The following is a 14,211-nucleotide window of genomic DNA, read 5'->3' on the forward strand; positions in this document are numbered from 1 at the left end:
ACAAATGACAATGAAAACACAACAACCCAAAACCTATGGGATGCAGCAAAAGCAGTTCTAAGAGGGAAGTTTATAGCAATTCAATCTCACCTCAGGAAATAAGAAAAATCTCAAATAAACAATCTAACAATTTAACAATCTAACAATCTAACAATCTAAACAATCTAACCTTACACCTAAAGCAACTAGAGAGAGAAGAACAAAAAAAACCCAAAGTTAGTAGAAGGAAAGAAATCATAAAGATCAGAGCAGAAATAAATGAAATAGAAATGAAGAAAACTATAGCAAAGATCAAAAAAGTTGGTTCTTTGAGAAGAGAAACAAAATTGATAAACCTTTAGCCAGACTCATCAAGAAAAAAAAGGGAGAGGTTTCAAATCAATAAAATTAGAAATGAAAAAGGAGAAATTACAACTGACACCACAGAAATACAAAGGATCATAAAAGACTACTACAAGCAACTATATGCCAATAATATGGACAACCTGGAAGACATGGAGAAATTCTTGGAAAGGTACAACTTTCCAAGATTGAACCAGGAAGAATTAGAAAATATAAACAGACCAATCACAAGTAATGAAATTGAAACTGTAATTTAAAAATCTCCAGCAAATAAAAGTCCAGGACCAGATGGCTTCACAGGCTAATTCTATCAAACATTTAGAGAAGAGCTAACACCCATACTTCTCAAACTCTTGCAAAAAACTGCAGAGGGAGGAACACTCCCAAACTCCTTCTACGAGGCCACCATCACCCTGATACCGAAACGAGACAAAGATATCACACACAAAAAAGAAAATTACAGAACAATATCACTGATGAATATAGATGCAAAAATCCTCAACAAAATTCTAGCAAACAGAAACCAACAACACATTAAAAGGATCATACACCATGATCAAGTGGGATTTATCCCAGGGAATTAAAGGATTCTTCAATATACTCAAATCAATCAATGTGATACACCATATTAACAAACTGAAGAATAAAAACCATATGATCATCTTGATATATGCAGAAAAAGCCTTTGACAAAATTCAACACCCATTTATGATATAAACTATCCAGCAAGTGGGCACAGAGGGAACCTACCTCAACAAAATAAAGGCCATATATGACAAACCCACAGCAAACATCATTCTCAATGGAGAAAAACTGAAAGCATTTCCTCTAGGATCAGGAACAAGACAAGGCTGTCCACTCTCGCCACTCTTATTCAACATAGTTTTGGAAGTCCTAGCCACGGCAATCAGAGAAGAAAAAGAAATAAAAGGAATACAAATTGGAAAAGAAGAAGTAAAACTGTCACTCTTTGCAGATGATATGATACTATACATAGAAAATCCTAAAGATGCCTCCAGAAAACAACTGGAGCTAATCAGTGAATTTGGTAGAGTTGCAGGATACAAAATTAATGCACAGAAATCTCTTGCATTCCTAAACACTAACAATGAAAGATCAGAAAGAAAAATTAAGGAAACAATCCCATTTACCATCGCAACAAAAAGAATAAAATACCTAGGAATAAACCTACCTAACAACGCAAAAGACCTGTACTCAGAAAACTATAAAACACTGATGAGGGCTTCTCTGGTGGCGCAGTGGTTGAGTCAGCCTGCCGACGCAGGGGACACGGGTTCATGCCGCGGAGAGGCTAGGCCCATGAGCCATGGTCGCTGAGCCTGCGCATCCAGAGACTATGCTCTGCAACGGGAGAGGCCACAGCAGTGAGAGGCCCGCGTACCACAAAAAACAAAACAAAACAAAAAAAACACTGATGAAAGAAATCAAAGATGACACAAACAGATGCAGAGATATAGCATGTTCTTAGATTGGAAGAATCAATATTGTGAAAATGACAATACTACCCAAAGCAATCTACAGATTCAATGCAATCCCTATCAAATTACCAGTGACATTTTTCACAGAATTAGAACAAAAAATTTTACAGTTTGTATGGAAACACAAAAGACCTCGAATAGCCAAAGCAATCTTGAGAAAGAAAAATGGAGCTGGAGGAATCAGGCTCCCCGACTTCAGACTATACTACAAAGCTACAGTAATCAAGACAGTGTGGTACTGGCACAAAAACAGAAATATAGATCAATGGTACAGGATAGAAAGCCCAGAGATAAACCCACGCACCTAAGGTCAACTAATCTATGAAAAGGAGGCAAGAATATACAATGGAGAAAAGACAGTCTCTTCACTGGGAAAACTGGACAGCTACATGTAAAAGAATGAAATTAGAACCCTACCTAACACAATACACAAAAATAAACTCAAAATGGATTAAAGACCTAAATGTAAGGCTGGGCACTATAAAACTCTTAGAGGAAAACATAGGAAAAACACTCTTTGACATAAATCACAGCAAGAGCTTTTTTGACCCAGTTCCTAGAGTAATGAAAATAAAAAGGAAAATAAACAAATGGGACCTAATTAAACTTAAAAGCTTTTGCACGGCAAAGGAAACCATAAACAAGATGAAAAGACAACCCTCAGAATGGGAGAAAATATTTGCAAATGAAGCAACTGACAAAGCATTAATCTCCAAAATATACAAACAGCTCATGCAGCTCAATATCAAAAAAACAAACAACCCAATCCAAAAATGGGCAGAAGACCTAAACAGAGATTTCTCCAAAGAAGACATACAGATGGCCAAGAGGCACATGAAAAATGCTTAACATCACTAATTATTAGAGAAATGCAAATCAAAACTGCAATGAGGTATCACCTCACACCGGTCAGAATGGCCATCATCAGAAAATCTACAAATAGTAAATGTTTGAGAGGGTGTGGAGAAAAGGGAACCCTCTTGCACTGTTGGTGGGAATGTAAATTGATACAGCCACTATGGAGAACAGTATGGAGGTTCCTTAAAAAACTTAAAATAGAACTACCATATGACTCAGCAATCCCACTGCTGGGCTTATACCCCGAGAACACCATAATTCAAAAAGACACATGCACCCCAATGTGTATTGCAACACTACTTACAATAGCCAGGACATGCAAGCAAACTAAATGTCCATCAACAGATGAATGGATAAAGAAGATGTGGTACATACATACAATGGAACATTATTCAGCCATAAAAAGGAACGAAATTGGGTCATTTGTAGAGATGTGGATAGACCTAGAGTCTGTCATACAGAGTGAAATAAGTCAGAAAAACAAATATCGTATATTAACGCATATATGTGGAATCTAGAATAGAGACACAGACGTAGAGATCAGACATGTGGACACGGGGTGGGAAGGGGAGAGTGGGATGAACTGGGAGATTAGGATGACATATATACACCACCATGTGTAAAATAGATAGCTAGCAGGAACATGCTATAAAGCACAGGAAGCTCAGCTTGGTGTTCTGTGACGACCTAGATGGATGGGATGGGGCGGGGGTGGAAGGGAGGTCCAAGAGGGAGGGGATATATGTATACATATAGCTGATTCACTTCGTCGTACAGCAGAAACTAACACAACATTGTAAAGCAACTATACTCCAATTTTTAAAAATTACCACCCCAAGAAAAAGTTAACCTACAAGTTCCAAGGTTTAATTTATGGAGACCCAGAGTCTTAAATGCACCTAGAAAACTAGGTTGTCTTCTTAAAACTGTCTCACTTATCTGTAAATCTTTCTTTTTTATTAACCATTTATTCAACAAACATTTACTAAGCATCTGCTATGTGCCCAGACGTTGTGTCTGGTCTGATGAGGCTACAAGGAAGAAGATGCAGACCCAAGTCTTTTACCAGGCTCCGCGCTCCCCAGCAGTCCCACCCCACCCCCACGGAGAGCTACGCCGTCTCTTTTAATCAGTGGCATTTCCAGGTTTGCAGTGGAAATTACAGAATGACATTTCACTTTTGCAGCCTCTTAGGCTAGAATGATATTCAATGCCTCCCTCTCCCTTGCCCTCAACATCCAGTCAACAATGTCCTGTCAATGTTTCCTTCATAATGTTTCCTCAAGTTCATCCCTTCTTTCCGCCTCATTTCATGCCTGATTATTTTAACAGCTCCTTTTGTTTTCTATTTGAGAAAAATTTTAAACTGTAAAAGAGTACAAAACAAACACCAGTAAACCCATTACCCAGAATTGGCTGTCATTAATATTTTCTTATACTTAGAAGATTCATCAATTTGCCTAGAAGAGTCAAAGAAGAAAAACATGATAAGAAAGAAGAAAATGGTAAGATCCCTTCTTTATGGAACTAGTTATCTTATTAGAAACTGAGCTTAGGTCCTCATTTTGGTCTTCCTAAGAGAGTTTTCACCAGCCCCTTCTCTAGGGCAAGACCTTCAGTGGCTCCCTATTACCTGTACCTGGCCCCAGCCAATCTCCTACCACTCCTTCAGTGAACATGGCCATCCTCATCTCCAAATTTATCCCTACCTGTCCCTTCATTTTTACCCAAGACCTTCTACCTGCCTGGAACCTCTGCCTCTTTCCTCTTTCAGACCTTTGCCCAAACCTCTATCCCTCTCAAAGCTGTACCTGAGCAGACAGCCTATGATGGCGTTTTCCTCCCCTTCAGCAATACAGTGTTCTCTGCGGCCAATAATGTTTGTACCAACATTTGGAACTCTGAATGTTTTTCTGTTAATCACTTGCTTTCATAATAAGATCATTAACTGAAAGAAGCAATCTTACCATTTTCTTCCTTGACACCTCCAAGCCCAGCAAATTTCTTGGCACTTAATGGGCCCTCAGTAAATGATTAATTCAGATTCTTTTTTGATGGTAGAGTTGAAGCTGCCCCGGACTTTTGGAACACGTACCCCTCGGGGGATGAAAGTCATCCTATTGAACCCCAAGTAGCAGTAATTATTCACATTTGTGTAGTGTCTCCTAGCCTACAAGGTGTTTTGACCCACCATTACCTTCATGATCCTCATCACAGCCGTGAGAGTCAGGTGTCATTATTTTATCCCATTTTATAGATGAGAGACTAAGGCTCGAAGAGATGCAATTACTTGCCCAAGGTCACATGCCTGGTACGTGATGCAGCCAGGATTTGAGTCTAGGCTTTTCAGTAACTCAGCTCTTCCCATGACCCACACCACCTTCACCAAAGAGGCCAGAGACAGGAGGGTCCGGGGAGTGGGAAGGAGGAGCTGGGAAGCGGGGGCCTTCACTTACTGGTCGGTTTTCATACTCCAGGCAGGGGCAGGTGATGGTACAGCCATCCAGAAGGATGCGGCCCTTGGGAGGGATCACTTTCCGACCCCCCTCGAGCTTGTAGTACAGCAGCGTGTTCTGCCGTAGGATGAACCATCGTACCTTCCAGTTGTGGACAATGTGACCCTGAGGACAGACAGGAGAACCCTGAGGTGAGGTGGCCGAGGGGACAACGTGGTGTCTGGGGAGAGGTGGCCTATGGCACAGGTGACCAGACTGTGCCATGGGATCAACTCTCCAATAAGGGGACAGCATTACCTCTCTTTTTTAGCTTAATTTTACTTTTTTACTTTGAAATAGTTTCAATCAGAGAAAAGCTGAAGAAAATTATAAACTTTTTTACAAAAGCGTTTAAGAGTTAGTTTTTAACATGATGAAGCTCCAATCACTTCTCAGTATTTTATTGTGTAACTCCTACCAAAAAATAAAAAGGGTATTTCCAATATAATCACAATATAATCATCATTAGGAAATTTACATGAATATATTATTTTCATCTGTTCCACAAACTCCATTCAAGTTTTACCAATTACCCCAATAATGTCCTTAATAGCCAAAGGATCCAGTTCAGAATCATATGTTTTATTTTCATTTTCATGAAGAAAGCATGAGCTTTGGGTCCCTTTGTCATCTCTTTTGAGTATGTAACAAAGACCTTTGGCATTGACTTTCTAGTTCCCATCTGTTCTTTTTTTCTGGTTATAAGCCTTGAAAGAAACTGCAAAGTCAACAGAAGAAAAGATCCTGCTACTGGGAGACAGCCATTGTTAACATTTTGTATTTCCTTCCAGTCTTTTTCCCTTTTAGTTTTTACTTTCTAGTTTTTTTTAAAAATCAGGATATTACATATATGAGTTTTATTTTCTAGTTTTTCTTTTGCTGACTTTGCCAAGCATCTTCTCACACCATTAAATTTCTTTAAAACATGTCTTTTAATGACCACTAGGTGGATGCATCATTTCCTTGTCCATCTCCTGTTGTTTGTAACTGAGGTTGTTTCTTTTTTTCACGATTATAAACAACTCTGCAATGAATATCCTTGCACATAAATTTTGATCTGCATCTCTTAATTTTTTTTCCTTAGGATATATTCCAAAAAAAGAATATTGCTAGTTGAAGGATGTGGGCAATTTGTAAAGTTGAAGCCACAAATTGTTAAGGACCCTAACATTTTTACCTAGCCTGCTGTGACAGGCCTAAAAGGCAGGGGAGTTTGGGGGGCTCTCAGGTGGGTCATGGAGCCAGTGGACAGGATAGTCAGGTGAAGGCAGAGAGTCCGTTTCTAGAACAGAACAGTGGACGGGAGAATGTCTGCTGAAGAATCAGAATGAAATGATTTTGTGCACGCTCGTGAAAGTGACTTTCTTGGCATGTTTCCCAGAGCAGAGCCCAATTAGGGCTGGATTCTAACCAAGAGAGATGCACTTTATCTGAATCAGAGACTGTCTCCGATTCACTGGTTTCCTGACCCAGCATTTATTAATTTCAAAGGCCCCTTCAGTTCTCATATCTGTGGTGCTGCAATCCTGTTCCACACTCAACGTGCGTGTATTGACTGTGTTACGGAACCGAAAATTGTCAGAGGAGTTGACTGTGTGAGCACTGGTCTACACCAGACCACATGGCCCAGACTCAAGTCCCCTCGCCCAACAATCCCTGCTGAGGGGGTCCTGGCGCAGCATTAGCAGTAAAGGCAGTTGCTGGCACACGGGTGTGGCTCCGGCATGGGGGCCGGTGTGAGGTGGAGAAGGGGAGGGGGCAAAATAGTCTTAAACCTTAAAACATAGGTGTTCTGAGCTCAATTATCCCCCCCTCCCCATTCATATGTTGAAGCCCTAACCCCCTACTACCTTAGAATGTGACTGTATTTGGAGACAGGGCCTTTAAAGGGGGTGATTAGGTTAAATAAGGCCATTAGTTGGGCCTTAATCCAATCTGATTGGGGTCTTCATAAGGAGAGGAAATTTGGACACGCAGATGTCAGGGAGGCATGCACACAGAGGAAAGGCCATGTGAGCACACAGCAAGAGGTGCCACGTACAAGCCGAGGAGAGAGGCCTCAGAGGAAACCGAACCTGCCAACAACTTGACCTTAGACTCCGACCTCCAGAACTGCAAGACAATAAATCTCTGTTGTTTAGGTGGTCCTGTCTGTGGTATTTTGCTATAGCAGCCCTAATAAACTAAAACAACCGGAAAGGAGAAAGGGGCCTGGAGATGTTAGGGAGAAAAGTGTAACCAACAGATGCTGAGCAAAACAAACCAATAGAGATAGGGCTACGTTTCCTGGACAAAATGCTACATTTCCCAGAATCGATGTCAGGAAGGAACAGGGAGGTGGCCAGGTTGCTGCCAGTCCTGTGCATGGGGCATTGATGCATGTTTGGCAGCCACCAAGGTAGCAGGATAGTGGTGGAAGGACAGGTTCTTCTGCCACCCAGTCCCAGAGTTACCAGGGACAAGTGGCAAACAGTGTCGGCAGTGACGTTTCCACAAGAAACGTCTGGTGGTGCTGTTGGATATTTTTGTCTGGCTGCATCATCTCTGGCTGTATAGCACCCGGCCCTCCCAAATATTCCTGATATTTATTTATTACTTGATATTTATTATTCTCTATGAAATCCCTTCTGTTGAAACTCGCTAGAGTGGACGGTGTTATGAGCAGCTAAGAATCCAGACTGACAGCGAAGGAGAGCAATCCAAGAAAGGCTGATGAGATAGAATCTACTAGGTAGGTAGAAAACTCGGAGCAGCTGGTGACTTCACTGTGGCCGGAGGGGAGTCCCTGAAGACTTTTTTTGTTTGTTTTTTTTCCGGTACGCGGGCCTCTCACCGCTGTGGCCTCTCCCGTTGCGGAGCACAGGCTCCGGACGCGCAGGCCCAGCGGCCATGGCCCACGGGCCCAGCCGCTCCGCGGCATGTGGGATCCCCCCGGACCGGGGCACGAACCCGCGTCCCCTGCATCGGCAGGCGGACTCTCAACCACTGCGCCACCAGGGAAGCCCCCCTGAAGACTTTTAAGCAGGAGGATGACAAGCGTAGGTTCTCATGTTAAAAAGATCAACCGACCACACCGGAGCAGAACAGCTGAGTAAGGTGGGCCAGACTGGAGCGGCCAGCTCAGCTGGAGGTTACTGTAATAATCCACAAAATGGGAAGGAAAGCCCCATTATCCCTGCTTCTCAGATAAGCTTCACCATAATCAGAGGGCGTAAGGGACTCATCCAAAATCAGCAGGCAAATGGTGTCAGAGGCTAAAAATACAGTGGTATAAGCTGAAAAAGAACCCAGGCTTCCCTTCACCTGGGAATCTTCCTCCCTCTCCAGGCTCCTTGTCTGTAAGTGGCTGACTGGGACCAGAGGCCAGTTGGACCGTGAATGGCTTAGAGCCCCCTTAGGGGGAAGGAGGAGAGTCCATAAGCTGGGATGTAACCCTGGGACTGGGCTTAAGAAGCACAGAATGGGACTTCTCTGGTGGCACAGTGGTTAAGAATCCGCCTGCCAATGCAGGAGACACGAGTTCGAGCCCTGGTCTGGGAAGATTTAGGGGGAAGGAGGAGAGTCCATAAGCTGGGATGTAACCCTGGGACTGGGCTTAAGAAGCACAGAATGGGACTTCTCTGGTGGCACAGTGGTTAAGAATCCGCCTGCCAATGCAGGAGACACGAGTTCGAGCCCTGGTCTGGGAAGATCCTACATGCCGCGGAGCCACTAAGCCCGTGCGCCACAACTACTGAGCCTGTGCTCTAGAGCCCACGAGTCACAACTACTGAGCCTGCGTGCCACAACTACTGAAGCCCACGTGCCTAGAGCCCGTGCTCCGCAACAAAGAGAAGCCACCGCAATAAGAAGCCCGCGCACCACAATGAAGAGTAGCCCCCACTAGCTGCTCTCTGCAACTAGAGAAAGCCGGCACACAGCAACAAAGACCCAACGCAGCCAAAACTAAAAATTAAATATATAATTAAAAATTTTTTTTAAAAAAAGCACAGAATGTTACAGCTGGAGGACCCTTTGAAAAAGTCTATACTATACTCCTTAACTTTAATGATGAGGAAACTGAGGCCCTGAAAGGTCTTGCCCAAGACCCTACAACCCCAAAGAAGCAGAGATGGTATTTGTTGTGGGTTGAATTATGTCCCCCCAAAAGATACATTGAAGTCTTAACCCCAGGGAACTGTGAATGTGATCTTATTTGGAAATAGGGTCTTTGCAGATGTAATCAGGTTAAGATGAAGTCATACTACATTAGGGTGGCCCTAATAACACTAATATGATTGGTGTCCTTATAGGAAGAGGAAAATTTGGACACTGAAGGACACACAGGGAGAAGACAGTCATGTGATGATGGAGGCAGAGATAGAATGATGCATCTACAAGTCAAGGAACAGCAAGGAGTGCCTGTGTGAGATAACAGAAAATGCAATATGTTGCTCTCTGCCCCCGGTTCTTGGTACAGAGCTCCTGAACCCGCTGTTATTTCCTGGGTGACAGGAGTATCTTTTGTGCTAATGAGGCAACTCTGGGTGGGCTCCTGGGTGAGGGCTGGTCACTGGAAAGACCACACCATGATTAGAAGCTTGGAATTTTCAGCCCCCTCCCGTTCTCTTGAGAAAAGAGAAGGGCTGAAAATGGAGTTAACAATCTATCATGCTTACATGATGATGCCTCCATAAGATCCCAGAAATATGGGATTTGGAGAGTTTCCAGGTTGGGGGACACACGGGGGTGCTGGGAGAGTGGTACACTCGGAGAGGGCACAGAAGCTCTGGGCCCCTTCCCACATACCTTGCCCTACACATCTCTTCCATCTGGATGCTCATTTCTTTCCTTTATCACATTCTTTAATAAGCTGGTAAACATAAGTTAAGTGTTTCCCTGGAACCTCTGATCTATAGGCAGTTGGTCAGAGAACAGGTGACAACCTGGGCTTTGACTGGTGTCTGAAGTGTGTGTGTGTGTTGGGGCATGGGGGAGGGCTGGGGAAGAGTCTTGTAGGACTGAGCTCTTATGCTGTGGGATCTAACGCTGTCTCTGAGTAGATAGCGTCAGCATTGAGTTAAATTGTAGGACACACACTGGGTGTTGCAGAGAATTGCTTGGTGTAGGGAAGAACCTCCACATATTTGGTGACCAGAAGAGTCAGAAGTGAAGTGTTCTGTGTAAAAGTAAAGGAACCCCACAGGATAGAGAAACACACAGTGGGGAAGAACTAGGTTTTTCCTACACAGGAAGGAAAAATCTGCGTGTTTCCTTTACAGCCTGCGAATACAAGAAACAAAAGCGACAAGGAAGGATTCTCCCCTGCAGGTTTCAGAGGGAGTATGGCCCTGCGAACACCTTGATGTGAGACCTTTAGCTTTCGAAACTTCTTCTAGCCTTCTTGCTTTTTTCTTCCAAGCAAATTTTTTCCTTACTCATACCATTTATATTTTTACTCTTTGGATTATAATATTATAAACATTTTTAACATCTGCATAACTGTAATTCACTTGTAATCATTTGTTTATTTGGGGGGACATATAGGTAGTTTCCAGTTTTTCACTACAGAAATAACACTTTGTTCCTAAAGCTTGTATGGCATTTCCTGGGGATAGAGTCCTACAAATGAAATTTCTAGGCCAAAGCGTGTTGACACTGCCATGTGATTTTCTGAGTGTTGTTTCTGAGGTACGAGCCAGGCAGCAATGCCTGATTCAGGGCTTCAGCTGCTTCTTAAAGCACAAGCAGTCCTACCCACACAGATCCGCCTTCCTTCCGCCTCACCCTCCTTCTAAAGCCAGGCCAAGTGAGCACTCTGCATTTCTGTTGGGAGCTTTGCTTCTTTCTTGTCTGGGCTGGATTAATAGCCGAATCTATCATGCCCCTGCCCGTCTCCTGCTTTGCCCTCACTGGTGATGACTGTTCTGTACTCTGGGTCTCCAGCTTGGGCCCTGCCCCGCTTCTGGACCGTAACCCCCCCCTGAATCTGTGGAATCCCACCGTCGCAGCCCTGCACCTTCTCCAGTGGCCATGGGGGCTGCTGTTGCCATCCAGGAGGAGAGGGGAAATGGGGGAGAGGAAAAGTCCGACTGATCAGTAGGCAGGGGCTGTTGGCAGGGGCAGGGGCCCCATCCCTGCCTTGTAGGAAAGGGTGTGGCTTCCGCTTGCCTCAGGGTCAGGCTCCAGCTCCAAACTCTTGTCTTTGGGTTTGGCTGGAATGTGCTTTAGGTATTTCAGCCAAGGCCCTCGGTGGGCTTTTGGGGCCAGACCTGGTTGACTGTCCTCACTTCCCTGTACCCTGTACTCCCTAAGCTGCCACCCTGGACTGGGTGGCCCATCTGGAAGAGAACTCACATCCTTCCTTCCCTCCAGCCCTCCCCTGACTCTGCGTGATGGTGGTGTTGGTGGGGAATCATATAAGGTAACCCCCAGGAACAAGGGGATGCCCCAAAGGGCCCCTCTGCGAGGGCCTGTCCTCAACAGGCCCCTACCAGGGCCTGGCTATCCCGGCAATCAACAATGCCCATCAAAACCCCTGCCCAAACCCCTCTCCCTCTCACCTTATAAGCTGCAGGAAAAGTTCCCCATAGGTGGTCTCTCTGAGGTAAAGCTGCCTCCACAAACTGTGAGGGACCAACCTATCACTTTAATCCCAGTTGCATGAAACAGGCGTGGAATTTTGTACCTGCTTGTATCCACTCTGACCCTTGATCCGGCACAGCCTCCTACACCTCCTCCTGCTTACAGTTTTGAGCAAACAATACACCCGCCCTCCTATGTCAAATAATGTGTAAAATAACATGGCTGCATTACCTATTGAACAGAAAGTGACTTTTGACCTCAGGGTTGATCTGGTGGCCAGGGGAGGCCGAGTCCCTTCACCCCTCTTCATCCATCCCCCTCCCAAAGCTGTAAACTCAGAAGACCCAAAAGGCTCATCCCCAGATTTTATGCTCTGCTGTTAGGGTTAGCATAAATGTTTAGTGTGAACATCAGTATTAAAAGAACTTTAAAAAATCTAATTTCCTCTTGCATCTGCTTTTTCATTCATTTTCTACCTTGATCCTATATGTTGAGTTTTTGTCTGGACTCTTGCTTGCTGTGGGAAAGGCCACATGGGGTGATGTGGAAGAAACGAGGATGGAGGTTCCAGTCCCGGCTGTTATTAGCCCTGGGGCTCTGGGCAAGCGATCTCACCTTTCTACCCCTGTTTCCTCATCTGTAATACAGGAATAACAATACCCACCCTGCAGTGGGCAGAAAACGGCTTGGAGTCAGCCTGAGTGGGTCTGATCCTGTTCCACCACCCACTAGTCCAGATCCTGAGCTACTTAACCTCTTGGAGCTTTGTTTTCCCCTTGAAGAAAGGGGGGGTAATGTGGTACCACCAACCTGTCCGACTGTTGGGAGGATTAAAGGAGACAACGTCCAGGACTGGTGCACAGTAGGGGCTTAAGAAACAAGCTTCCTCCTCGCTCACGGGTTATGGTGAAGAATATAGGAGATGATGCATCAACTGGACGGGCGCTGGGGTCTACCGAACACACTTTCGTTGTTTTAAAACATCATATTTAAATCCTATACGCTTCGTATTTTAGTAAGTTGTTTTAATTAAGCTGTCCACTACGAGTAGCCGCCCCCTGCACCCCACACGCCCTAGCCAAGCGGGATTCTCCTCCTCGCCTGTGCCCTGGCCCCTCTTTTCTACCTAAAGCTCACCCCCAACCACCGTCCACCCGGCTCTCCCTACTACTACACGCGACTCCGCCCAGCGTGGCCCCAGGCCGTCCGATCGCGGCTCAGGTGAGCCGGCGCCCGCCGCGGGCCCGCCCCGGGCCGTGTCCGGAGAGGCTCCATTGCGCTCACCCTCTTGACGAGGAAGCCCTCCTTGAGCACGCCGTCCTCCATGTCGCCGCCGGCGCGCCCTCCGCGGTGCGCCGTCCCACGCCTCCCGCGCCTCCCGCTCCTCCGCGCGCAGCTAGGCGCGCGCTGCGCCCAGGAAGCGCCTCCGATCCGGCGCCGGCGCCGCCCCGCTGGCCCGCGCCCAGAGCCCGAGGCCGCGGGGCCTCCCGGGTAGGAAGTCAGTCCTGGACGGGATTTCTGACGTCGTCTCCCCGCCGAAGGTGCCCTAGGGCCCGTGGTTAGTCCTCAGGGGAGGGCCGCCACCGTGTCGCCTCCCGGAGCCTCCCCCGCCCAAGGCTCTCTCCATCCAGGTTCCCCCAGCGCGCTCTGCGCCTCTGACTCTTCCCGTCTTTGCCCATCTTCCTCCACTCCCAGCCTTAACCAGGTAACTTGCCTGGCACTTAGTATATTGCCGTTGACTAATACTTAACGGAATTAAGCTGAACCGAAAGGATTTCAGAGATTTGGGGTCATTCCTGAGCTCCATGGAAATGGGGGTGGGAGAGTGGATGAGTTGGAACCAGGCTGGGAACTTTATCCTGGCCTCTGGGTGGGGGCAGAGAAAAGTTCCCATTAGCAAGGTCACAGGTTTCAGGAAGCAGGCACAGTCTGTCCCCAAAATACACCTCTCCCCTCAAAAGGTTAGAGCTGAAGTTTCCATCATTAGGGACAAAAGTTAAGGGAGTGCCAAGGAACTCAGTAATCAAGATAAATAATATTTTAATGCAATGTTTTAAAATATGTTAAATATTTTAAAAAGTTTTAGTAAAAATTAATGCAAAAAAAAATCCATGATGAACAAAATGTCACAAATTTAAGTGAGAACTGGATGGATGGACAACAAGCCATATTGGAGCCTGAAACAAAAGGAAGCATCAGTAAACTGATCCTGTCTGGTAGTCCTAGGAGAAGGTCAGTTTATTCCTTGTTTGCCCCGCAGTGTGAAGGGCCCTGTTAGGACTGTTCACCAGGAAGGGGAAAGGCCCCAGATGCCTAAAAGGGAAGAGAAAGCTCTAGATTGGGAGATGGTGCCCCTGGCTGCCTTTCAGAACCAGCCTGGAGCCCAATCCCAAAGCACAACGGGCTCCTGTGCCCTGGAAATGGCCCATTTCAGCCTTCTGCACAAAGCGACT

At 45.6% G+C, this 14,211-nt stretch overlaps 1 protein-coding gene across 1 annotated transcript in view; it reads right to left on the minus strand.

Annotated features, from left to right (window-relative positions):
- The window catches only part of PLEK2 (pleckstrin 2), a 24,072-nt gene extending 10,540 nt beyond the window's left edge, over positions 1-13,532 (minus strand). The window contains exons 1-2 of the mRNA XM_024134007.1: positions 13,043-13,532; positions 5,156-5,320 (exon numbers count right to left, since the gene is read on the minus strand). Coding sequence (XP_023989775.1) covers positions 5,156-5,320; positions 13,043-13,084 — 207 coding nt within the window. The 5' untranslated portion in view covers positions 13,085-13,532. The remainder of the gene's footprint in view (positions 1-5,155; positions 5,321-13,042) is intronic.
- Positions 13,533-14,211: the final 679 nt, after the last annotated feature.

This window comes from Physeter macrocephalus, chromosome 11 (genome assembly GCF_002837175.3).
Source record: "Physeter macrocephalus isolate SW-GA chromosome 11, ASM283717v5, whole genome shotgun sequence".
NCBI lineage: Eukaryota > Metazoa > Chordata > Mammalia > Artiodactyla > Physeteridae > Physeter > Physeter macrocephalus.